General features: G+C 37.2%; 1 protein-coding gene across 1 annotated transcript in view; it reads left to right on the forward strand.

Annotated features, from left to right (window-relative positions):
* Positions 1-14875, forward strand: part of LOC131696155 (bumetanide-sensitive sodium-(potassium)-chloride cotransporter-like) — a 37342-nt gene extending 22467 nt beyond the window's left edge. The window contains exons 3-9 of the mRNA XM_058984695.1: positions 11481-11865; positions 11922-12460; positions 12521-13497; positions 13584-13837; positions 13897-14116; positions 14178-14451; positions 14572-14875. Coding sequence (XP_058840678.1) covers positions 11481-11865; positions 11922-12460; positions 12521-13497; positions 13584-13837; positions 13897-14116; positions 14178-14451; positions 14572-14685 — 2763 coding nt within the window. The 3' untranslated portion in view covers positions 14686-14875. The remainder of the gene's footprint in view (positions 1-11480; positions 11866-11921; positions 12461-12520; positions 13498-13583; positions 13838-13896; positions 14117-14177; positions 14452-14571) is intronic.
* Positions 14876-27577: the final 12702 nt, after the last annotated feature.

Consider the following 27577-nt stretch of genomic DNA (forward strand, 5'->3'; position numbering starts at 1 on the left):
TATCGTACGACAGACGACGCTGACACACTTCAAACAAAAAAGTTGCAGATTCAGCTAAGCATGAATTCAATGTTAAAAATGCGATCATATTTTGAAATGCTGTTCACGGTGTGTCGAAAACCATTATTAACCAAAAATGACCATTAATTTGGCATACGGCATTCGAAAGATACAGTATCCAAGCATCTTCTCAGTGAATTTCAAAATGATCCATCGAGAGATTCGAGAGAAATGGCGATTTGAAGTTTTATGACACGTTTCATAAGGCTACCAGCAAACACCCACGGGTTTGGTCCTATCTTTATAAACAAAAAAATATCTGTCTACTTATTTGGTACTACAAAAATTAAAAATATTGACTAAATAATGATAATACGTATAGTTGTCTATAATTTCAGGTACACAACTCTATTTTATATTCTTCTGCAGGAAAATTGTTGATAAAACGTGTACCAGTTAAGTAATGAAACAACAATTAGAGCCAGTCAACAAACCACAGATATATAGCCTTTTTAAGTAAACATTCCAACTTTTATTCATTTTTTTTAATTTACACGTTATAGCTAACGTTAGGTAGACAACCCTATTTTCATATTTTTTCATCGCAGCATATGAATAACACCTTTTGGGTATTATATTTGTGTAAATAAATGGTAAGGTTTTTCTTTAAAACAGAGACACGTATAAACAATCTAAATAGTCAATGGACAAACATGGCTTCATGCTTGAAATCTGGTAGAAAACCCTTCTACGACCGCATACCGCATTCAAAACCGTATAACTTTCGATTTCATCAATGAAATATTTTCAAACTTGCAGCGGATATACTTGAAAACTATATCTTTTGAATGGCAAGTACCAAATAAGTAGACAAATATTTTTTTTGTTAATAAAGATAGGACCAAACTCGTGGGTGTTTGCTGGTAGCTGGTATGAAATGTGTCATAAAACTTCAAATCGCCATTTCTCTCGAATCTCTCGATGGATCATTTTGAAATTCACTGAGAAGATGCTTGAATACTGTATCTTTCGAATGCCGTATGCCAAATTAATGGTCATTTTTTGTTAGTAATGGTTTTAGACACACCGTGTGTTGGAATGGATTTGGAAAGGTCAGAAATCTTTCATCCTATTTCGGTATTCGGGGTGAATGAAGGGAATGTGGGTGTGAGGGTGGCCCAAGATGGGGAGGGGATGAAGGAGGAAGGTGTAATGGCAAGGAGGGGGGGAGGTGGGGTGTGGCAATTCTCAACTGCATATGTTGTCTTCCATTTGAGACTTGGTTTGAGCAAACCTGTTTAGTCATCACCAAAGAGTCAATGTGACTTTAATTATAGAATATGTCCGGACTTCCGGAATCGTCGACAGTGGACAATATACACAAAGAATGTTTGATTGGCAATCATTGATCTAGATCTGCGATTAGAAGCAATTTGGTGACCATTTCAATAGTTTTCAGCCTCTGGGGTATTACGATTGTAACGGTTTATATAGGAAATTCCAGTGTAACCTTACCAACCAACCTGTATCTCCGGAACCAAGCGTCAGATCCGAATGAAATTCATCAACAGTCTGTGGTATTACTGTATCTTTCATTTGAAAACAAGTTTGAAAACATCGATCAAGAATTTGCTGGGGAATAGATGTGATATTAGTTTAGGAACTTGGCGAGTTCCTCGAAGGCATCATAGGTCATAGGTGGCTAAAGATACCTTGATTGATCATTAGTAATCAAGACCCGCAAATCCAAGTAATTTAGCACCCATTTTAATATGTTTTTCATCATTTGGTCATCATGGTGGTAACAGTTTATATGGGAGTTTGCTGTGTGACCGCACTCTTCAACCCGTAACTGCGGAACCGGAAGTCGGATCAACTAAAAATTCAACTGCAGCGTATGAGAGCGTTATAACATTCAGATGAAACTAAGTTTGTGCAAATCGGTTCAGCCATCTCTGAGAAAATTGCGTAAGTTAAAATGACGCACACATATACACAGACATTTTCCATTCTCGACGAACTGAATCGAATGGTACATTACACTCGGCCCTCCGGGCCTCGATTAAGAAGTCGATTTTTACAGTGATTGCATAGCCTTTCTTTATATGAGAAAGCCAAAAAGTAGTACTTGATGTTTATCGCTTTGAGTTTCATTTATTTAAACGTTTTCATGCCAACATAGATTGTAATAATCAGCACAATGGTCAAAAAGTGCAAAAAATGGCCATTTTATACTTTTATTGAGTTTTGTCATAAGAAATGGTATTTTGCAGAAAACTTGAATTTCAACAACAATTACATATTGGAGGAACCCAACAAAAAGTGTTCGACAATGTCTACATAAGAAAAGCACTTATGCATATTTTGGTTAAACAATTTGATCGGCATATTGAACCTAAGCATTTCTTACCGAAATATGCCTTATGTGTTTTATATTCAGATTTAATTCAGTAATTTCATGATTTTCTCTAAATAATGGTTTTTAAACTATCAACAGTGACAATATAAAGCTGAAATGACTATTTCTTGGGTGCATGAAATATCCATAATTGAAAGAAGTGATGTAAAATGCATGTGTTTATGTAAAATAATTAGAGTTTCTATTTCAGAAATTTCCGTCCAAAATCTCTAAAATCGTGACCGACCATTTTAGATTCCGAAGAAGCTTTACACGATTCACCGGCATGCTATACTAAACATTTTCCACAATCAATAAGATTATTTTGATTCAAGAGCATTTTTTATAGTTATAAAGTTATTCTTAGAAAAACTGTTTCACCGATAAGTTCTCCATCACGCAATAACATTCAAAATGTTTCTTTTCTCTTTAGGTTTTTGTTGACAAAATATAAAAAATTAAAAAATGCGTTTTTTGCAATTTAAATTTTTAACATAAATTTTTGTTTTTGTGAAAAATTACGCAACATCTTTTCAGTGTAAATTATTGTCGTGAAGAAGTATTCATTCCCTGTAGCTCGTTCTCAGAGAGTTATGCTGTATAAAACAGAGTAATCGAACAAAAAAATTGAAATTAATGCACGCTGCAACGTCTACGCCCTTTTAAAAATTACTCTTGTATCAAAATATTAAGTGCCAAAGAAAATCGTGGAGATTCAAAACCCGAACACAACTGCAAAGTTTCATTCGAATCTACAATGGTCATATTTTGAGAGCGGCGTGGCGCGCGGGGGGTGGTCAGGAAACCACCTCCCTCCGAAATATTTTATTGAAATTTTAAAATATAAATTGTTCGACAAGAATGTGCCTTATATTTTAAATGGGATTCCCTAAGATTCTTTTGCAAAGTTATCTTCTCAAAATATTTTCTTGTAGTGACAATTAGCGACAGACTTCAGCACCTGACTATTGGCATGTTGTGGAGGCTGGCTGTACCGCCGAGAACTACAATGAGTAGATCGCGTCGAACCGGAGAATTGAATGGCTTGCTTGTAACGTAAGAAAACTAGATTCACGAAACGGACATCGGTACCGAGAGAAATTCCGCCGCCGAGCATCCAGTCGGAGTAGGGTAGTCAATTTTGGGAGAAAATCTGCTACCGGGGAACTCTTAGTCGGATTAAAGTGAGTTTACAGCCAGAGATTAGTCGCGTAGATCGCGATAAAGTTGGGAACTAAATATCTTATAGAAACCAGCGCTAAATGGCTCGGCGTATCAGGATCTAAATTGATCACTGAGACGAAAGCTAAATAGCTCATGAAAACGGGAACTAAACGGCTCACAGAAACCAGAACTAAATGCCTTGCGGTAACTTACCGCTGGGTAATATCCGAGTGGAGTTCGGAGCTAAATGGCTCAAGTGCGCAGAGGATCTATATAGCGTAATAGATGGAGAGAATGACGGAAAGCAAGAGGAATGTCGAGAACTAAATGGAAGAAAGGTCGAGCCATTACGTAGATCAACCGAGGCTCATAATTAACTTAAGAAAACTCGTTTGTAAAAGGCTTCATGATCGCCAAAATCGACGGCGTCTTCATATGTAGCTGTTACGCATCTACAAGCCTAGTGTTGGAATAGTTAAACCGAGCAAATACTCATGGGCTCAAACACCACACAGCCCCTTGAAAAGACCATGAACATGGTCCGTGCCCACTTTCACAATCATTAAAACACCATAAAATGATCTCAATAACCCATAAATATACCAACGTATGGTTTTTCTATGGGATCTATTGGGCCATGGCGATGGTGTTTTCGAGGGTTGAACCTATTTCAAACACCCATGACCAACCCCATGAGTATGGGGGCATTATGGACTTTACGTTTGCTTGGGAACCGAGCAGTTAATAAGCCAAAAGCTGGTAGTCATTGGTGGTAACTTCAATGCCTGGGCTATGAAATGGGCAGTTGAGTAACTAAGACAACAGCTCTAGTTAAGTTAGATGTACGAATGTGCAATGACGATTCTGTTCGCACATTTCGGAGAGACGGGAGAGAGTCTATCATCGACGTCACATTTTGGAGTCCTTCACTGACGGCAAACATGGACTGGAGAAGTGTAGCCAGAAAAGGAATATTGGGAATTAAATGGCCGAAAGGGCGACCACCAGGAGATTCACTGCCACATCGGGAAAGGAACCCTGCTGCAGTACGGAGAAGGACGGCCGGTGAGCGAAAGTGGACCTCTTCGTTGAGACACTTCAGTCGGACAGCGAGACCGAGAACGTTAAGGTTGCACGGAGAATGCGCAAAATTTGCAAACGAAAAAAGCAGTTTTTTTCCACACCGTATGTCAGATCTTCATAAAAATCAATCAGCGTGTGTAGAATGTTGTTACAGTACTGCTGATTGATTTTTATGAAGATCTGACATACGGTGTGGAAAAAAACTGCTTTTTTCGTTTGCGAATTTTGCGCTTTCTCTGTGCAACCTTAAAGCGGGTGATCTAACAAGAAGGTTTGTGACGGCTTGAAGCTCGTCCATAATAGTTATTTTAAACTCGGTTTTTTGCGAAGAGTTATAACGTTTTCCATTATCATATTTCAAAATGTGAATACATTTTTCAACCAGATTATAGTTAAACTCCTAAGCATGGTACATAGTGTAAAGTGCGATTATCGTAAGCGATTCGACGTATATTCGAGCCTGAATCAGAAAAGATTCTCAGTGTCAATCGGCTCTCAGCAATTAGCGTAGCTTAGAATGCTAATAATCAATTGCAAGGTCTGATGAAACGAAAGATGAAAATTCCGTAAAGGGATTGTAGTACAAAGACTTTGCTTTGTTTGCTTTGCTTCTCGAAGTCCGTCCATAAGATAAGTATGGAATCCAAAAGTAAAACACTTGAAATTAACGTGCTAAGAATACACTGAATTTCAAGTGCAGCAAACATTTGAATGTGCTATGTGTTCCACGTGAAAATCGATGAACTGGCCCTTGAATCGCAACTAAGGTAGAGCGTTAATTTTGGCTCTATTAGGGAGGATGCCCCACACTATGACATTCGGCCTACAATTGATAGAATGCTTATCAATTGGCATCAACAAGTTTGCTTCGTTCATATGATCCAATATTATGACAAAAAAACCTGAAAACGGTGAAATGGTCGCGTTTGAACGCAACGAAAACTCGAACTGAGCCCCTGTTACCGCCCTACTATTTAAGTAAATGCGTTGAAAAAAGATTGCAGACGTTACTTTAATCAACGGCTTCAAATGGTTAGGGCGAAAATAGAAACGGTGAAAATAAGCTCATTACCCTATATTGCGAACATATGAACGTGTGTAGTTCATGAGATCTATAAGCAAAACACTCGAAATGAAAATGTTGGTAAAATATTGGAATTCATGTACAGTGAGCAGGCGCATGAAACTTGTCGATTTGAGACAAAGTACCTCAGGTATGCACAAATATACTCGTCAATTGAGTTTTTCTGGGCGACTTTTTTCATCGCATAAAGAGGTAATTTGGTTGTCTCTAAATAATGGACATTTACCAACATGTTTTATTTTCACTTGTTTGTCATTCACTTACAATTTCTCTGCTTATGGAACCATACCCGGCGACCATTTTTTATTTGGAATTCAATTACAACTATTCTCTGATAATCCCATCGAAGCCATGACCAGCAGAAAAGGAGAAGCGTGGCCAAAGCATTGGAATATAATCCGAAAGTTTCAAATAGAGATGGTGGAAAGAAATTTTAAACAATAAAGTCAACGTCAAATCAATGCTTCTGTTCAAAGTTTAATAACAAATTCGGATTCCTTATGTGATTGAGAATCAAAACTATATAACATATTACACTTAAATGTGCATCTAAAAACGACGATAGTTTCTGATAATATTTGACATAAAGGACACTTGTACGCGCAAAGCAAAGCCAAACAAAAACATTTGATTTGAAAGAGATAACATTACTTGATAAATACCTAAGTGGCACCAATCCAAACAATTAGTAAATACATGTCATACTACCGTGTGGTGCTGGTTCTAAATCGTAATACTGATAACAACCATCTCCGTGACGTTTTATCATTTTTATTACCATGGAAAGCAGCTCTTGTTTCGCTAGTATGAGAATTATCGAAAGACGGTCCAGGTTATGGATTGTTCTATATTTGATCCATTCTGCGAAAGATTCAATTTGAGGATATGGGCTTCCAATTTTATTGTAAACCACCGTGCAAATTCTTAACGATATGACTGTTTTAGTAATTTTAACAAACGACTTATAGTAAAACCGTTGACCTAGTTCAAATGCTTAACCGTTATATATCAGACAAAAAACATCTTTAACAGGTCGATAGGGAACCTGGGTTCCCTCAAATGGAATACCATATAACCAGGGCCGTATTAAGACCACTGGGGGTCCATAGACACTACTGAACTAAGAGACTCCTCTAAATGAACAGTTATAAACTGCTGCAGAGTAGAATGACCAAAAAAATAATCCCCAGTTTCACGGAACCAAAATATATGACTCCTAAATAGTTAATAGCATTTCTGACCGATCTGAAAGATAACTGCGTAAAGTGGAATGGACTTACCAACTACGCTATACCCTGCCCAGACGGAGTAATCTGACCTTCATAATCGCAAGACGTTGTTTGAGAATGAGGAGTGCTTCCGTCAAGAAGGGGAGACGGTGGAGTAGGGTGGATTCAAAGTCCATTATTTGAACGCTATCCAGACTAGTAAAAAAAATTTCGAACATACTCCATAATGTGCAACCATAAATGAAACGCACTGCTGCTCTCTGGAATAATAAAGGAAATTTTCAAGTTTGATTTTCCTAACACTGCGGGCAAAACAATTTCGATCACGTTTTTGCCCATTTGGAAACACTGTGCACTGAGGTCATTTATGGCAGTAGCAATCAATCGTTAACAAATTGGCAAACATTACTATTTTAGAAGACTATCACTATTAATCTACATGTAGCTGTAAAATAATTTTATCTGTTTCTCGTTTGTATTTTCAACAGATTTTTTATGAGTACTCCTCTTATGTTTCTAAAGCTAATAAATGTCGAGAATTCATTGAACGACACCATTATAACTGTCCTGACCTATAACTAAAACAATCTACGGAAAATATGCAATATGCCAATAATGTAAATATATCTTCCAAATAATAATGCCAAGAAACGTATGTATTTCAGAACTCAGACCCCGAAACTAACAAGAGTTACATTGTTTCATTCAGTGTTGTTCTCGACGTTTTGGTGTTCTTAATGTGATGAAACTGGATAAAGTCAATTTCAAACGTTGGAAATAGCCACATTTTTTGCTTCACAGATGACAATATTGAATGTTTCAACCTTTGAAATCAATCGATATTATATTGAATCTAAATACTTATCGTTTTGAGATTCATTCCTTTTCGATATTCGCATTTTTTGCTACAGAAATGAAACTAACGATTCTTTGCAATATTGTCTCTCTTTGCACGAATTGTTGGTGACGTAGATTTTTGTTATATATTCCGACAGACGTTTAACGTTTAATAACAATACTTAGCATTTTCACCACTCGAAAGCACAAATGTTCAATACCTTAATTTTCACGTAAAAAAATTTAAAATTATTTTCATAACGAGACATCGGAATTACTCGACCCTATTAATATAAACGGTGGAATTCATTTCAATGCCAGTCAGTAAAACAGTCGAAAGAAAAAACACATGTACGTTGCAGTGAGGCACAAATACCCGACTACATACAGGACACGTTCCATTTAAGCCAATATATTCTGATTCCTGATACTGATTTAATGTCACTGTGCACTATGGGGTGGCATGCGGGCAAAAATCGAAAATTACATGAACTCCAATTTAATTAATTTTTATACTAAGTATTTCTATACACTCTAGCTAAAAAAAACTCCAAAATATCTCGGAAAAATATTCACATAACTTGGTAATATGAATGTTTGAAGATAAAAATTATGAAAAAAGACATACTACGTGCGTTTTCTCAACTGTTCGTATCTCTGCTGAACTTTGCAGGAAACATATGCTCATATATGTCATTTGATAGCTAATAATACCGGCTTTGTGATAAAGTTATTGGAAATGCATATATATTGTATCGGCATGGAGTTTTATGAAAAATATCCCTAAATTAGACCCGAGAAAAAAGTCCCCGATATTCCCCTGAACTCTCGATTGGAGATGCAAGTATGATGTATCTTTTAACTTATAGCGAAAGTTTCAGTTACCCTTATTTGCCCTAAGCTGAGAACGCTTCAAATAAAATTCCTATGGCAACCATAGTTAGTGGACACAATAGCATAGAATTCGAATTCGGCGTCAAAATGTCAGGGTTTTGTGATATTTGAGGTTATGTACTCGAAAAACTGCGTTTTTTCCTACTTTTGAGGTTAAGTACATAATGAATAAATATTTGTATTCTGTCTCTCCAGTTACACCATCTAGTACCACTGGGATCTATTAATTTTAGTATACAAGATGTCAATACATGTTTCATTTAAGATTTCAATCGATCAATTACGATTTTTTCGCAAATTTCTAGTTATATGAAGTTACGGAAAATATACCTTCGACGTCTTTTGATTCGCCATTTTGAATACGCCGTATTGGAAAAGCAAATTATATTTATTTGACTTCATATTCGTTCTCAGTGACTTTCAAAACGTCCACGCGAAAATGTTCAAGAAAAATTATACAGTAAAAAATGTTTAATGCAAATGCTAATGAAGTCGAAGGGATATATTTTTTAAATTTGACTAGCCGTAAACATCAAGTCCATTTGTCATATCTACGATGAAATAATTGCCAAAACAGCCTTCTATTTACTTCTGCTCAAATAATGCGTGAAAATATCTACCTATCACGTTCGCGACTTGCATTTTGTCTCTGCCACTCACTGTGTGAGCAGTTGAAAAACACATGTGATCTTGTCCCAGTCAATTATTTTCAATTATGTGTTAAATACTGTATCTGAAAATTCAAAACTTCTAAACAGAGGGATTTACCAATTCAGTCGACGTTTTTAAACTCTTTATGAGTGTCGTTCATTATTAGCAACTCAAACAAGAGAGAATAACTGACAAAATATTTTGGCCACCTGTTTGTATGTGACCTTCCCATAGTGCTGTGAATCAACCTGTGATGCATAATATATCTTTGTGTTCGTGGATTTACCGTAAACTGAGATTTTGAATTTAAGAAGACAAAACTGAATTTTAAAATTAAATTTCTGGAGTCAAGAATTTTCTGCTTGTGTTACCAGAACTTTGAACACCCAACAATACAAGAATGTTCTTAAAAATATTTTTCATGACAAAATTTTTGGAACCAAACGGAAAAAAATTGTACCCACAATCTAGGTCACCAAATATTCAAGGCTCTTCATATATTTTCAAAGGCACGCAGACTCCTTTAATGAGATTTAGTGTAAAAGTAGGGTCGATTTGATGAGACACTTTTAATCAGATTTTCAGAAGGACATTTTACAACTTCAAACAATTTTTGATGGGACGGAAAGAAGTACAAAAATAACATTATTGGTCCTGTACTATTCTAAGACGGCATAGTGCAAAATGCACAATCCGGCCGTGAAACTAACGAGTCTACATGGAACCTCAAGAAATTCATAAGTCACTTTTGGTGGCTTCCATATAGATTTGTCTGTTCATGGTCGCAGACGTCACGAAGAACTGAATTTTACCACATCCGCGGATCACTTTCACACAAAATAAATTGAAACATAAATCGAAATATTGGTTTGACGTTTGAATTGGTTCAATACACATCCTAGTGATGCAGTGCCACATTTCCTACCGCTACCATTAACCATGCTAATCTGATTAACTTCAAACGTGTTGATCACATGGTATAAGGTGCAATGTGCGATTCCGAACGGTTACTGATCCGTTGTTACCCACATGCTACAAAGTTATAAATAATTGAGCGCGAATATTTTTTAAATTTTAACAGCCTTAAAATGATTTAACTTCATTCAAATTTGGGGGCCTCCAAAATCTTGGGGCCAACGTGCCCATATGTAAAGACGGCACTGGATATGATTATGAAATTATTAAACGATTTGAACACTTTTAGATGTTTTGGATTTTGGAAACTCATCCACTTTTAGTATCTGTGAAAATGAGCCGGATGAATTCATCTGGTGCCCGGGAAACTGTATTTCCGAAGGGACGATTTGAATATTTTAATAAAATCCTTGCAATATAGTTATTAAATTCCATGAAATTTTGTAAGAAATCTGTTTCTTATAGCTACGAGAACATATAATGGTCACTTAGGGCCCCACGAAAGCAAATTTTTGGATGTTGACAGCAGTATTGCCAGTATTCCATAGCAATTCACAAATAGTGTCCCAGTACAGGATTCGAAAATCTGAACTCCTGGGAACCAGATATATTCATCCGGTTCATCTTCATAGAGTCTAAAAATGGGCGACATATGAATCCAAAACGTCGAAAAGTGTCCAAATCGGATAAAAAATGCCACATCTTAATTTTTTGGGTACCCGGGTAGTCTTTCGAACACGTAACGAATATAACCAATTATTTCCACGAAAAATCTCACTGACAAAGAAAATCTGTGCTGTATTTTTCCTTAGTCGAGACATATTTAAGTAAAAACTATTTTTTCTCCACTAATGAGAAAATTGTTTAAAACCCTCTTTGCACGTGAAGAATCATCATAAAACCTATAACTAAATTAATTTCTTATCTCTTATTACCTTCTTCCAACTCTTATCAGCTTAATCAGCACTTATTTTCTTGCAGGACATCACGCAGGACTAGGGGTTCGCTCAAAAACACAAATAGTGTTTTCATTTTTTGGAGCTAACCTTTATTCCGTCGCTAGCGTACTCCTGTCACTAAGTTAGTGTCGGATTCTGATGAGACGAAGTCGGAACGCATGAGACGAATTTCATAACTAATCTAAAGAAAATCTTCCAACCAACAAACAATTTCTTGAATACCTCGTGTGAATAATTTCTAACCCACAATTTATTTTTCATTGTAGGAACCAGAAGAAGATGCACCCAAACCGGCCGGACCTGGCCACGCCATCCGACTGGGTTGGATACAGGGTGTGGTTACACCATGTCTGCTCAACATTTGGGGAGTCATGCTTTTTCTGCGACTCAGCTGGATCGTAGCGGAAGCCGGTATCATTCAAACCCTGCTGATCATTGGCCTCTCCTATCTGGTGTGTGTCATAACAACACTCTCCCTGTCGGCACTCTGCACTAACGGACAGGTGAAGAGCGGTGGTCTCTATTACATCATATCACGATCACTGGGTCCGGAATTCGGCGCATCCGTGGGTTTAGTGTTTGCCTTCGCCAACTCCGTAAATGCTTCGATGAACACGATCGGTTTCTGCGAGTCGTTGAATGCTTTGCTAGGTACGTTTAGGTCGATCATCTTAAAGCTTAAAATTTATATCCTGAAATCGTTCCAGCAAGCTTCGGTTGGAAAATAATAGATGGAGCCACCAATGATACGCGGATAATCGGAACCATAGCCCTCCTAATAATGGTTTTGATTTGTGCAATAGGAATGGACTGGGAAGTCAAGGCTCAAAATTTCCTGTTAGTGTCTATTTTAGTAGCAATTGCAAGTTTCATCATCGGTGCGATCCGAGGGCCCACTGATTCAATTGAGGAGGCACAGGGATTTCTGGGCATTTCAATGGCAGTTTTTGCATCTAATTTAGGGCCAGGCTACCGATTCAGCGAAGGCATTCAGCAAAATTTTTTCAGCGTGTTTTCGATTTTCTTCCCGAGTGTAACCGGCATTCAATGCGGTGCTAATATCTGTGGAGATTTAAAAGATCCAGCATCTGCCATTCCTAAGGGAACAATGCTTGCATGTCTGATATCCGCCATTTCCTATATCACGTTTTCCTTGTTTGCGGGTGCGGCAGCAGTACGAGATGCTTCCGGAAACTTAACCGATCTTGTGGGCGTTAATTTCACGTCGTGCAGCGTGGAATTGAACGTAAGTTGACTCTTCAAAAGTCCCAAATTAAATTAAAATACTAATACTATCTAATTTTAGAACTGTAAATACGGCCTCAACAACGATTACGGAATCATGCAACTTATGGCAATTTCAGTTGCTCTGACCTATCTTGGCTGCTGGGCAGCTACACTGAGTACCGCATTGACTAACCTACTCTCTGTACCTCGTCTTATTCAGACACTTGGCGTCGATCGTATCTACCCAGGTCTCATCTTTTTCTCCAAAGGATACGGCAAACATGGGGAACCATACAGAGGTTATGTTCTTGTATTTCTGGTATCCTTTGCATTCCTGATGATTGCTGATCTAAACACGATTGCACCGTTGATCTCCATTTTCTTTCTGGCATCGTACGCTCTGGTGAACTTTTGCACATTCCACGCTTCATTCGTTGCACCACTCGGTTGGCGTCCAACCTTCCGATTCTACCATCCATGGTTGAGCATGATCGGGTCCATTCTGTGCATAACAATAATGTTCCTAATTGACGTAGTTTCGACCTTCGTCGCAGTGATAGTTATCTTCATTCTGTATCTGACGGTCATCTACCGTAAGCCGGACGTAAACTGGGGATCCTCGATGCAAGCAGCTGCCTACAAATCAGCAATCAATTCAGCGTTCAACTTGGAACAAATCGGAGAACACGTGAAAAACTACAATCCTCAGTTATTGGTAATGACGGGAAATCCACTGCACCGGCCTGGATTGTTGAATTTCGCGCACTTAATTACAAAGAACCACTCGCTGATGATCGTTGGAAATGTAGTCGAAGAAAAACTATCCTACAAACGACGAAACGTTCTACTGCAGGAAGGCAAGAAAGCGATAAATATTTCCAAAATAAAGGCATTCTATCACATACTAGATGGACTACCTTTCGACGAAGGAGTTCGTGCAATGATTCAATCATCTGGTTTCGGTAAACTTTCGCCAAACATTTTGCTCGTTGGATACAAAACCAACTGGCTTACGTGTAGTTCCGACGAACTGAATCGGTACTATAATGTCTTGCAGTAAGTATGAAAATATAATCAATGTTTAATCGTTACGATGTTGAACCAAATGTAATGCAAATTTTTCCTGATTTTGTTTATTACAGCAATACATTTGACAACCGTCTAGCTCTTGCAATTCTTCGGCTTCCTAGTGGAATCGATAGTTCTCATCTCATACCAGTGGTTTCGGGACTGAATACATCAACCTCGACACTAAGTGTCCCATCCATTGGAGCAGTCGAAACCTCTCCAGTAGGTCGCCAAATAAACCGCGGACTAATGCCAGTAAATTCAAACCTAGATTTACCGGGAATCGTTCCTGCCAGCAATACAAGCAGTATGAGCACATTAAATGAAGGTACATCCTGCCCATGTAAAATACAACGTTATTGCTCATTCCACCCACAATATTTCTAGTTATTCTCGATCCAAACACAATTCTGCACAACAAAGAAATGAACATATTCAGAGACAAGCAACTACCGGGAAATATCGATGTGTGGTGGCTGTACGACGACGGAGGACTCACCATTCTGCTGCCTCACATTATCGCAAGTCGATCAAAATGGTCTGCCTGTCAAATCCGAGTGTTCGCTCTAGCCAGTCAACAGACGAACTTTGAGGAAGAACGCAATAAGTAAATGCTTAACTAGGTGATTTATTAGCGTAATCATTTTCACCATAAAATATTTTCACAGTATGGCAACCCTGCTGGATAAGCTTCGAATCAAATACGTCTCCATCACTATGGTCACCATCACGGATAAGCCTCAGGAGACAACAATCAACGCTCATCGGTCGCTCATGAACACCATCATGGTCGAAGATCAAGAGAGCAGTCCAATTGTGAGTAAAGAAGAACGGGATCAACTTACGGAAAAAACTTATCGACAGTTACGGTTACGAGAGCTGCTGTTGGAACACTCGAAGAATTCTACGTTGATAGTCATGTCGATGCCTATTCCACGAAAGGTAATTGTCATCATACAGGTTTTTCTAATAAAATACATCAACTGAAAACAGTGATCACTGCTCTTCCACGCAAATAAAATATGTTCCGGTTTCTAACATGTTATTTATTTCTTCTTTCAGGATATCGTATCAGCTCCGCTATACAGTTCCTGGCTAGAAATGCTCACCAAAAACATGCCACCATTCCTCTTGGTACGCGGCAACCAAACGTCAGTTTTAACGTTTTATTCTTAGACTTGTGAATGAATCATCATTAGACATAAGGAAAAAATAAATGCACATACTTTCGTCACACACAGACATACAATTCAAAGATATATTTGAATTTGAACAAATACTCATTCAACCAAATATGATAAATTGTCATAAACGTCGAACACGATTGTAACAATTACAAAACTAAAGTCACAGTGTCCAATATATTTGCGAGAATAAAAGTTACGTTGCACAAATCGATTTCATGTTTAGTTTCACAAGCTGTTTTAATATATAATCAGCTTCTGTCGCATCCAATCCCAGGAACCAAGGATCAAAGGAGTGACATTAATCCTCTTAGCCAAGTCACTCCCAACGATTTATCAAATCCACATCAAATTGAAACTGTCGGTACGGTTGTCCTCGTTTCTTCCTTATTCAAGGTTTGAAATAGTTCGTTGATAAAATTCTTCATTAAATGAAAAATTTAATTGCCGTATAATTTTGAATCATCTTCACTTTGTACGCTGCACAGTGGGCCTGGCCGCTTTAATGATTGTGTCACATATCATACGTACCACAAACATTGATATTGACAAGAAAAATTGTAGGTGAACGTCTGCAATTTTCCAGGATCCCTACATGTATTGGCTGTGTATGTGTAGACTAGACTAGACTAGACAAGCTGTTTTAATATACAATCAGCCTTCTTCTGCATTAGAACAGATTAGTTTTCCGAACGAATATAACAACAGCGAAATTTAATGCTCAATGACTTTTAAACGAATGAGTACATTCACATACAGTTTTCACATTTGTTTCGTTCATTCTTTTTTTTTTTAAAGTTGTCCTACTGGAACTGTAGAGCTGGGTTCTCGAAAGGGCTCTCCGTCAGAATCGCTCACTACAATTGCAGACGAGACGGGAAATGTCGCCCACCAAAACAGGGATTAGGGAGCATTCCTAAATTACGTAACGCAAAATTAACTCTCCTTCCCACTTGTAACGAATTGTCACAAATTTCGCTATCCATCCCCCCTCCTATTTCGTAACAGATTCCTTAAAAAATCTTCGGTAAAACATGTTACGTAACGTTTTTGTTTTCCCCCCTCCCCCATATGACACAATATGTTACAGTTTTTCGTACCCCCTCTCTCTCTAAAAGCGTTACGTAATTTATGAATGGTTTCTTAAGGCCAAATGCAGCGAGCTTTTATTTCGATTGTGATATTGAGTGTACGGCTCAGATGTGCGGGCGTAGAGATTTTACGATCGTACGGGAATGAGCGTGTATTTATGCGCGCTGAGACCACGTTATCAGATTATAGGTGCTATAGCGTTCACTGAATCATCGGGGAGTTTTTGTGTTTGCGAAATCTTGGGCGTAGTTGTGCGCGAATGATCGAGATTGCATGTTGGCTCGGGCATTTATAAATTAACGCGTTCAATTGCGTGGGCGTTTATATGTCGCGTGTGCTAGCGGGTATGTAACCTCGCGTGCATAAATTCGATTTCATAACCCTGTGTCCCTTCGCATATTCGCGTGTGTTCTTGGATGATCGCACAAACCATGAATCTGATACTTACTATTCAGTGTACGGTTCAGATGCTAGAAAAAACTGAGTTCTTCCATATCATTAGGGTCATGTCACCATGGAAAGTGTTGTCTAGTGGATATGAGCTATATTTTTGTATTGGTTCAACTGAATGGATGGACCTAAGTTGCTAGGACGGAGAGTAATGATTTCCGGACGTGACCGATTCATGATCGCGCGACTTTTGCAGGTTTACGTTTGAGATCTGGTTTTAAAACTTCGTAAGTACTAAAACGTTCACCTTATAACCGGGGTGTAATGTTTGTGCGATCGCGGGCGTAGGTGTGCGTGGATGATCGCGAAGGGCTTAAGCGTTCGTATGTTAACGTGTTTGTTACGTGGGCTCGCGTGTATGTGATTTCGCCTGCATAAATTCGATTTTGTAATCGTGTGGCCATTCACATATTCGTGTGTGTTCCTTGATGGTCACGCGAATTGTCATTCTGGTATTTAGTTTTCGGTGTACGGTTCACATTCTAACAGAGAGTGAGTTATCCCATATCACTAGAGTTCCCGGTCATGTCGCCATGTTGTCCAGTGGATATGAGAGCTTTCTTTTTTAGTAGATACAATTGAAAATATGGATATAGACTGCTAATGCCAAGGATAGAGTCTTCCGGGAGTGACCGATTCATGATCGTGCGACTGCGTTTGAAAATTTATAAGCGCTGAGACGTTCACCTTATCACCAGGATCTTATCATGTTTTCGAGATCGCGGGTGTATGTTGCGTGGATGGTCGCGTGGATGATCGCGAAGGTCTCAAACATTTGTATATTAACGTGTTTGCTGTATGTATGTGACTTCACGTGTATAAATTCGATTTTATAATCATGTGGATATTCACATATTTGCGTGTATTATTGAATGATCGCAAGCGGTCTATGAAACTGATGCTTAATTTTTAGTGTATGGTTCAGATGCTAGAAGAGTCAGTTTCCCCATATCACCAGAGTTCCCACTCATCTCGCCATGGAGCATGTTGTCTAATGAAAATGAGCATCATTTTTATTGGTCCAACTGAAGGCATGATTCTGGGCTGCTAGGACCGAGAGTAGAGACCTGATTCATGATCGCACCGGATCATTCATGATCGTGCAAGCGGTAGGTTAATGCTTGAGATCGAGTTTGTAAGTTTACAGGTGCTAAAACGTTCACTTAATTACCGGGGTGTTTTAATGTTGGCGAAATCGCGAGCGTAAGTATGTTTAGATGATTGCAATTGCATGCTCGCGTTTGTGACCAGGTTTGTGTAATCGTGAAGGCCACGAGTGTTTGTTCGTATGTGAGCGAATATTCAATTGTGTTAGTGAGTGTTAGTATAAATCTAATTTAGGATATAGTAATAAAACAATTCATACAATTCCAAATAAAGAAAGAAGATGCAAAGAGATTGATTAGAAGTGTATATTAGAGTGACAAGAAAAATGACCCCTATTGGCCCACCCCTGAGTCGATTCCTAGTCCCACCAGGAGTACTTACTCCAAATTTTAAGCTTATCGGATAAGTCTAGCTACCGGACCAACGCGTCTGTAGTTTGTATGGGATTTCCGAATTATGTACACATGACAAAACACTAACGTGAACGGTTTGTTTGGGGTACATTTGTACCCGAGACAAACTTTAAGCTGGCACTGTTAATTTGTTCAAGAGAAACAAATAGCTTGCCCCTGCTTTAATGGAAGCTTAAAAATCAAATTGATTTATGATAGAGATTGCTTATGGTTAAAATAAACCTTTACGAAATAACAGGGATTGTAAATAGCTCTGGGGTGCAAATATATCCCACAAAACCGTTCTAGGGTTAACAGGACGTTTAAAGATTTTGAAGTTAGTGTGAAGCATTGCAAGAGAAATTTCCACCTGATTAACTCGAGTAAACACTTTGTTGTAGAAGTTTAACTACACTACTGCTTGAACCAGTGAATAAAAAATTAAAAAATCAATGCACTTATTATTAAAAATCTGGCGTTTTCTTGTTATCATGGTGGTTTGAACTTTGACCATTTTTGAACTTTTAATGGTTCATGCATTTAATGATCCATGCATGTCAGCATGGTGCCTCAGATAATAATTCACGACTGCAGGATTTTCGCAGTTAAAGTCTTCCGCGGGGAGCAATTTTGGAAGATCGTCTTTAGAACTGTCATTTTGTGTTGTTCCTAGAATTTTTTCATGAGATTAAAACTATATCTAAATATACGCAAGTAACAACGTGTCTTGTTGTTTTTTCTAAAAAACTAGGGGAGGGTAATGTCCGGGGCAAAACCGCGGTGTTGACGTAGGAGTATTCGTTGAAGTATCGTATTATTAAAATTCTGCTTGTATCTGTTTCAAGCGGCTAAATTCACACATTAAATCTGATTAACGGAGTTCAGTAATTTTTTTCTGGGGATTTGAATAGTATCTCGACGGTAATGAATTCAGTAAAACAATTATTATTGACGTCTCCGCATAAAATATATAATATAAGAGTTGATAATTATCGGTAAATTTCTGCCGATAAAATTTAAAGAATGCTGACTAATTCAGTTATCGGAAAATTAAATTTAGTGAATTATCAGTAAAAGTGGCATGTTTTAGTCAGAAATTTTAAGGTTATACTGAAAACTTGTACATACACAAAATAATTATCCTGCGTCAACACCCCGGTTATGTTCCGAACTTCACCTATCCTTAGCTGTTTTCCGTTGTTATGTCCCACATATTCTAAAATTTAAAACAGCAATGCCAAACATATTTTCAACAAAAGTGGGAAGAAATTGATTAATTCCGTTGAGTACAACAAAAGATATAAGCGTTCCACGACTTACACAACTTTTTTTCCGGAATTTTGAAAGGGGCCCTTATATTGAAAGGTAAGTCGTTAGTCACGACAAAACTTCTACCGTTTCTAAATGTTTGCGTTGCGTTGCGTTGCGTTGCGTTATGACGATGATTTTGGCGGATTGCACACTGACTTCATCATGTTTGACTGCTGATTTTCTAATAAGAGTTGCTTAGGAAATGGTAAGTAAGAATTCATACCAATCCGACCCATATTAAAACCTCAACAGCATGATAGCCATCATTGCCGGCCGCCCCCATCTCCATCGTTCACGGGGAAGGATAAAGGATAAGGTAGACAGGAAGTGTTGATGCTCCACTTACTTAACGGAAAGACGACGATTCATTAGACTCTTCCATAGGTGTCGCGGAGTTGGTAGTTTGGAAGGGTATCAGGTCTAGGATTCGCTCCAAGCAAGCGATGCGACCTGTAAAGCATATTTTATTAGGTAAATGTTTAGTTAGTCTTCGAGTGCACGATCACTCGAAAAAGAGAAGATCTTGTTTAGTTTTTGGTTTTTTTTAAACTCTGGGCAGCCGGCTACCGAGAGTATACTATGTTCCCTAAACAAAAGCAATTTGAACTCCACACAGCCGACCGTGGGAGTATTGCCTAGAAAAGCTAATCTTATCTGCGTAATGGGCCGGATCACTATTCATTGCAACAGTATTTGGACAGAATTCGCTACTTCTTCTCAACGATAAATTTATTGGCTTGAAAACTACCGTGTGATAACACATTATACAGGCAAAAATAGCGCGAGATGTTATAAATCAAGGAAAGTATTTCTTATTTTCCATATCGGATTGTTTGGAAATTGGATTGGAGCTTGAAATTAGGTTCATAAAAACAGACGCGGCGAATTTTCAATACGTATTGACCCGTGATCATAGATACTAGTCAGATTAGTCGTATTGGGGCTAATTTCCGATCAACTATTCATTTTTACGGCAATGTTTTCTCGGCTAGATCTGTTCGCACCCTCTCATTCTGCTACTATCGGCGGAAGGCTGATAGCACCCAGTCGTCGCTGGTCTAAGGACCAAATGTCATCAATAGACTTAGACTCGCGTGGAGGCATGAGATAGGAAACTTGTGAGAATTTTGTTATCCCACCGTTTGACGACCCTTCTACCGTTTCTAAATGTTTGGCAGCTGAAGTTGCCGAGCTGATTTCAACGTCAATTATTTCCGCTGTATTCAGCAGAATAAAGAGATTTTTGCACAATCTGTTAAAAGGTATTCTTAACAATTATGTAACAAATTCCGTAGAGGATGCGATTACCATAAATTACGATAAAAATGATTTTGTGAAAGCAGCTCTTAGCTGTCATTTGATAGGTATCTACACTTTAACGAACATAAATTTTGCAATCGAATGCAATGTAAATTTCCACTGTTGCTATCGGTAACGTAAATTATTCACAATTATTGTTTACTTCATAGCAAAACCCGAAATTAAATGTTCACTCTAAATCTTTAATAAAACAAAGACTCTTTTTAAGGAAAATGTCAAGCAATTTTCATAATTTTCATGAACGATCTCAAAATTATTGTTGTTTTCATATTGTTGTCGCAAAACTGCACAGAACTTTTGACAAAAGAACATAACATAGCAGCATACAATTGCGTTCTTTTCAGATTGCATTGCATTTGATGAAATCTACGAACAATACTAAGACAGTTGAAAAGTACAAAATCACTGTAGCACCGTGTTATGGTACGAACAATCCGCGCTCGGAGGTATGGGGAAAAGCAAAAAACGGTGAAATGATGTTTTATTTCAAACAGTCGTACAGAAAAGTATGTCTTGCCTGCATTCATTACCGCTTATAGTAAGTCTAGGAACTAGAGATCGCTTCTTCCTTTGATTGAAGTCAAGTCAACTTTGCCTGAATTCTAGAATTTCTCGTTTACCTGTCATTCATGTATGATCTATAGCGCCGATACTCACATCTCAACTCTCAAAAACAAACATACAATTATCACGAAGAGGACATGGGCGTTTCTTTGCACTGTTTCGATTCCAATTTCTAGGACGTACGTAGAGCTAAGGTTTCATTCAGGACAACTCTAACAAATGGTCCTTTTCGGGTGTGGCGCCAAACCTCCCCGCTTTCACCCCGTCTTGAGGAGCGTTTTGGTAGTCTGAAACCATAATTAACCATTTGTTCCATTACTCGTGGGCGCCCATGGTGGGGCCAGAGGAATGACGAATGAGAAAGGCTTGGCCTGCCGATTCTATGCGTCACTCGAATGCAGATGGTGAAAAAAGAAAAATAAACCGTCGATCGGACGTTCGACGCTAAAAAGCTTTCAAATCATCCAATAACCTTAGCCCTTTTTATTTACAACTTTGCACGCATGGAAACTTTTACCAAATATTTTTAACTGGTCGAATTCTATTTAGAGGAATACCATTTTCATCAAAGTTGCTGGATATGTCATGTACTACCTGGTTTTCCAAGGCTCAGGCGGAATTTAACACGACTACACTATACATTTTTAATTTTGTTGGCTATGCTAGCGGAAGGTAAAGAATGATCGCATGGTCGTTCTAAGTGAGGATTTGTGAAGTATTTTTTGGCATCGGCGGTAAAACATGATGATGAGTTAGGTTTTATAAACGACCATGCGGTAGCTTTGGGTAGAAAGCCTAACTCCTACCAGCAGAAGGCAAAGGATTCTTCACATTTCTTTTCGATCATGTCCATATGGGCCTGCCTAGTCCTAGTTTCTCGTTCTAAGTTTATAACTGATTCGCTCTAGAAAACCTATCTGTCTTTCAATTTGCTTCCGTTTCTCTTAGTCTTAAACTTGTCGAAAATAGTCAACAAAATCGATACAGTAGATTATATATATATATATATATATATATATATATATATATATATATATATATATATATATATATATATATATATATATATATATATATATATATATATATATATATATATATATATATATATATATATATATATATATATATATATATATATATATATATATATATATATATATTGGAGTCAAACAAGCTTACGGCCAAACGATGACTGCAAAGTCAAAATGTGAGCCACTTCCCTTACGAAGGATGACTTTTCCATCTTAGCAAACCAGTAACTTTGACAGGGATTAAACTTTGACACGGTAGGGTAAAAAGCAGTCAGGCTTATTAGTTAACTACTGGTGTGGCTATATCATATGAGTAGGTAGATAAAATCGTTCAATTCATTTTCTACGTCATCCAATGCCGGTCATAATAAACGAGTGTACAAAACGTCTCGTGAATGTTTTATTAAAAATACCTATTTCAACAAAACAAAATTGTACAAAAACGGAAATATTACAAAGAGCCGTTATTTCGATTCCTACAGCACAAATGGAACAAGAATAATCTTTCTAAGCGATATGCGTGCTTAGAATCAAAATTATATCGCTTGATCTTAAATTCGGCGAGATTCAGTGGATTGAAATGTTCATTGGAAGAGAATATGTGGCTTTCTCCGAAGTTGGATGTCGACTCCGACCAGTTTCATCATATCAAAAATATTATATGTACTGCTCACTATCAAGACGCTCTGAACAAATCTAAAAGGGCACAATTCTATTGCGTACTCGTATAATTCTCACTAGGTTTCTTTATTTGACAATGAAATTATCCTTTGCATTTTTGGAATTAACGTCTATATCGCGATTAAGGTGGCTGTTATATGCTCATCAGAAGAATTCAAAAGGTTAAACCAAACTTATCCTGCACATTTAAATGGTGTACATTTCCAATCCAATAAATTGGACAATCTTTAACTTTAGACTATTTCCTTTTTTATTTAGACTAATATGTAGTCTTTTATACTTTTTAATGACATTCAATTCTAGAGATTACTGAGTAGGAAAAGTTATGAAAATTTAAAGCCATAGTACTCGTGTGAGAGCAAGGATGTGAATTATATAAATCGGAAAACTAAAAGCGGCAGGATCTTAGAAACAGGCTTAAAATGTTACGGACTAATCTTTTGTCTTCTACTAGCAAGAGTCGAGCTTAGGCAGCATTACTACGAATCGCTCAAGTCTACCAACATGTCTCCCGGTAAAGACAGACTTGTCCCTATTTACCATGAGAACCGACAAAAGAGAAGTCACGTAAGATCACCACTGAAAATCTGTCGACGATTACAGCCAGTGTTGCCACAATTAAATCTGTACCGGGAGTTAAAAAATCTATCTCTTCTATAGAAAAATCTGTACCGGATTCTGTACCCAAACAATAACAAGGTTGTTTTATAAATATCGTTTTGTCTTACATATTTTTCATTCGGGGAAGTTAAACCAGACGCTCTGACTCGGTTGTTTTATTTGAGCTGGAATTACGCAAGAAACCAGTTAGAATTCCGGATGAGTGTGACTGGGTAAATCCAATATCAGATCCAGCTCAAATTTTCGCTCCCACTTTGTTTGCAACCAAAGGTGACCAACAGGGTGGCGGCGAGAAGCTGAGATGGGGCTGGTAATATCAGTAGGATACGAGAAACCTGCTTGCAGGAATTCAAATGGAGAAGGTCAGAGCAAACGTATGCACTCCGAGAAGATTCACTCGGCTTTCACTTAGACATCATCCCTTGCATTTGCTGGAAGCAGGTTTCTCGCAAATCGCATTCTAATGTCAACTTCAGTTCAAGCTCAATCAGTACCAGCTCCACTTCAGATTCTTGCCATCCCTGCTGCCTAACTCAACGTTTACCTGCTGTTTACTGGGATGCATCGCAGGGTTAAATTATTTTACCTTGCTGTCATGTGAAAAAATCTGTACTATTCTGTACTTTTTAATAAAAATCTGTAATCTGTACCGTACAGAATCTGTACCAAAAATGTTTCAAAAATCTGTACCTTTCCAGATAAATCTGTGCTTGTGGCATCACTGATTACAGCACCAATGAAATGCTGCTGTTGATCTCTGTTTGCCTTTCGAATGCCGAGGTAGATTTTTATTAGACCATTGCTCTTGCAGTGTTAGTGGGTTTGCTACTATGTGTAAGGTGGTGGCTTTGCCTACCTACAGCGACTACCCACCGCTGATGATGGGTTTCCATCAGTTCCTTTTTATTCTTTTTTTGTTTCGACTAATACATTTTCTTTTTTACTTTTTAACGACATTCAATTAGCTATAGATTACTGAGTAAGTTATAAAAATTTAAAGCCATTGCACTCAATTGAGAGCAAGGATAACTTTAGGCCTATGGCAAGGAAAATCTGAAAAATCAACGACAATACAAACGAACAGCGGTCAAAATCAACAACAATATTTTGTCAATATTCAATATTTTGTCGGCATTGTGAGACTTAGAATTTGTGATAGGGGAACAAGGGGAGACTTGACCAAGCGCAAAATTCTATTATTGGCTATGACGTATTCTATAAGGTTCTTAAAAAAAATTTCAAAAATTTAATTTTAAAGTTGTTTTGGCCTTCTCAAGGTAATTTTAAACGTTTGGAATGAAATATCTTTCCTTATAGAAAATATTCCGTAATTAATAAATTTGCGTTAAATGATGTAATTTTTAAACAGACTTTATATGGATATATCTTATCTACTAATAATTACTTTTAAAGTACTCATACATTATTTTATTCGTTATGAACTAGGGAAATAATATTGCATAAATCGGAACATTGTAATAGTTAGTACTAAAATTTTCACGACATTAAACGCAATAACTAATGTTGGGGAGACTTGAGGAAGATTTTATGGGGAGACATGACCAAGTGGTAATATTTACTATTTATTTATTTATTTTATCTCCGCAGTGAGGAGTTGAGCAAAAAAAATGATCATAGAAAAACTTTTATATATTTTGAAAAAGTAAACTAAAAATTCTGCAAAAAATCCTGAATACGCACAATAGCTTTGCACATTATATCTCAATGACTTTGGAAGGATTGGAAGCTTTTTTAGAGATTTATGCAGGTTTAGCTGAAAACCTGATCAAGTCTCCCCATGTTACCCTATATACTTTATTATACTTAATCCTTTAAAATGGCAACTCTCGCCTACTTGTTAACGAAGTTTGGCAACTAAAGCTTCGATTCAGATTAAACCTGTCAAAAATAATCAAGAAATAGAAAATTTCGCGCTTTGTTCACAAAAGCCACCTTAAACTCATCATGGAATACAAAGATATTTCCTGGTCAAGACAACGTTCAAATGGTGGACGGTCTCTACTTCTGCATTCCCTCTTGGCCAAAGCACTCATCAACCTTAAACAACGCCATGGAACTATGAAGGTCAGATTATTACATGTTAATTCTGTCAGGTTACTGCTTGATTATGTAACTGCTATTTAGGGAAACACCACGCAAAATCTTTTATTTTTAGCCTTAGAATGCCCTGTTATCTTATAGCCATTACAATATGTCTTTACCATTGAAATCTATAGTAACTCTACCTTAGGGTGTCCGGGATTTTGCTTTTTTCGGAGATCGTGCGCATGATAGAGTCACTTGTCAATAAATCAGATGAACTCAGATCTTCTTGCATGTATAATTTCCCTGGAATTTATAACCATGCACTTCCTCCATATATTCCAATGGCTTTTACATTTAAACTTAACCATCAAAAAGGCACGCGGGTCTGCCAGGCCCGGCGGCTATCGATTTCTTAGTTACAAAGCGTTATGCATGCAGCAAGAGCTTGATCATGGAAATTCTATTAACTGACGCTAAAATTTATTGAAAAAGTAAGATAATACGGAAATGTCACATATGGTGTGCTTCATAGATTCGTATAAACTTTTTACATGCACAATAAGGCAAGGGGGGCCTAACAATCCCGCTAGGTATTGACGAATTTCGCGCCAAATCGTATTCGGAGTTGGCAGCACCCTCTCAGATTTTAATGAAACTTTCTGTACATGAAGACTTTGTCACAAAAAGCCACTTTGCATACTTTGATTTTCCAAAAATGATCTAGACTGTCTTTTGAAAAGGGCCAAACTTTTTTTACCAATTTTTTTCAAAAAGCTATAGTCTAAAGATGACAAATCCTACAAAAAAATGTTGTAGGGGTGATTTTCACAAAATTAGTCGAATTTTCAAATAAAAATATTGAAAGAATTCTTCATTGAATCCTACACTGAAAAAAATCGATTTCAAAAATTTAAAGTCGATTTACAAAAAAAAACCCATTTTTGTTTTGGATGAAATTTTGTTCCAAGATAGATAATCATGACATGAAAATCAAAAATTCAAGTTGGGCACTTTCAAGGAAAAAAAGTTGTTTGAAAAAAACTTTTCCTTGTCCAAACTGATTTTTTTTCTCAGTGTATTTTTATAGAAAACTAAACCAATGAAAGTCATAATCATTCCAGAATCCAAAAAAACTCAGTTTGTGAGAATATATTGACTAATTTAGCAATCAAGCAAATTTTTATTAAGGGGTTAATACTTTTTTCATTTTTCATAAAATCGAATTATTTTTTATTGCTTTATCTGAATGTACAACCCCTCGAGAATGTTTTTCCAAATTTTTATAGAGATCCGAGAAATAGATCGAAAGTTACAGCGCTTCCAAGCGCGCTTCGTCTACCAAGACCAATAGTAATTTGAAATTTTAAACTCGATTATCTCGAAATGTCGTCTTACTAAAAATGATTGCTCCGTGATCACGATTGCCGAAAAACTACTCAATCAATTTTCTTAATTTTTTTTTCAAATGATCGTAATTAATTTTTCTCGTACTTTAACGTTTCCTTTCATAAATTTTTGCTTACACCTGTTCAACGAAAAGAGCCCGTTACTGCAAAAGTGCCCAGGGGCCTTAAGACGGCTCTAAAAGTAATATATTATATCTCTCTCGGAGGTGCTGATATTTTCCTTCAATTTTAATAAGCAGTATTTTTCACGCCTTCGTAGCGAAAGTATTTCATTAAACTTCAGGTTTTTGCCATTTCAGCAGTTGTGTTCTGATTCCTGATACATTTGATGAATTCACGTTTCTAAAACAAATCATTAAAAAATCTGTTTTCTGGGCATCCTATCCTATCCTACATGATTTAAATAATGATAAATTAAAAAATCGGGGTATCTTCAATCATCGAAGTAACTTTGATCATATGGGACTTGTTTCAGTAACTGTAGGGAGTAGTTGACGGTTTTGGCAAGTTAACGGATTCCATTTTTCTAGAGTTTATATTAGTTATATGGTGCTGTCTCTTGGTATATACCTCAAGTAATGAAAAACATAACATGTTGTTTTGTAGAAGCTGTTGGCGATGTTGTGTTTTCGAGCATACTAAGTAAATTTTCAAAATTTTGAACATTTTATGTGATTTAAGGTGATTTTAAGTCTATTCCACGAATGATTTTATTTTTCGATAGTGACATTGGTCACTTTTCGAAGTAATCATTGCATATTTTTAGACGCAAGACATTTTTTTGAATTTTTCGTATTCCGGGGTGACTTTGATAACCTGCATGTTCACCCACATTAAGTTATTGATGTCAATGTTTTTCA

This window comes from Topomyia yanbarensis, unplaced genomic scaffold (assembly GCF_030247195.1).
Source record: "Topomyia yanbarensis strain Yona2022 unplaced genomic scaffold, ASM3024719v1 HiC_scaffold_8, whole genome shotgun sequence".
NCBI classification, from domain to species: domain Eukaryota; kingdom Metazoa; phylum Arthropoda; class Insecta; order Diptera; family Culicidae; genus Topomyia; species Topomyia yanbarensis.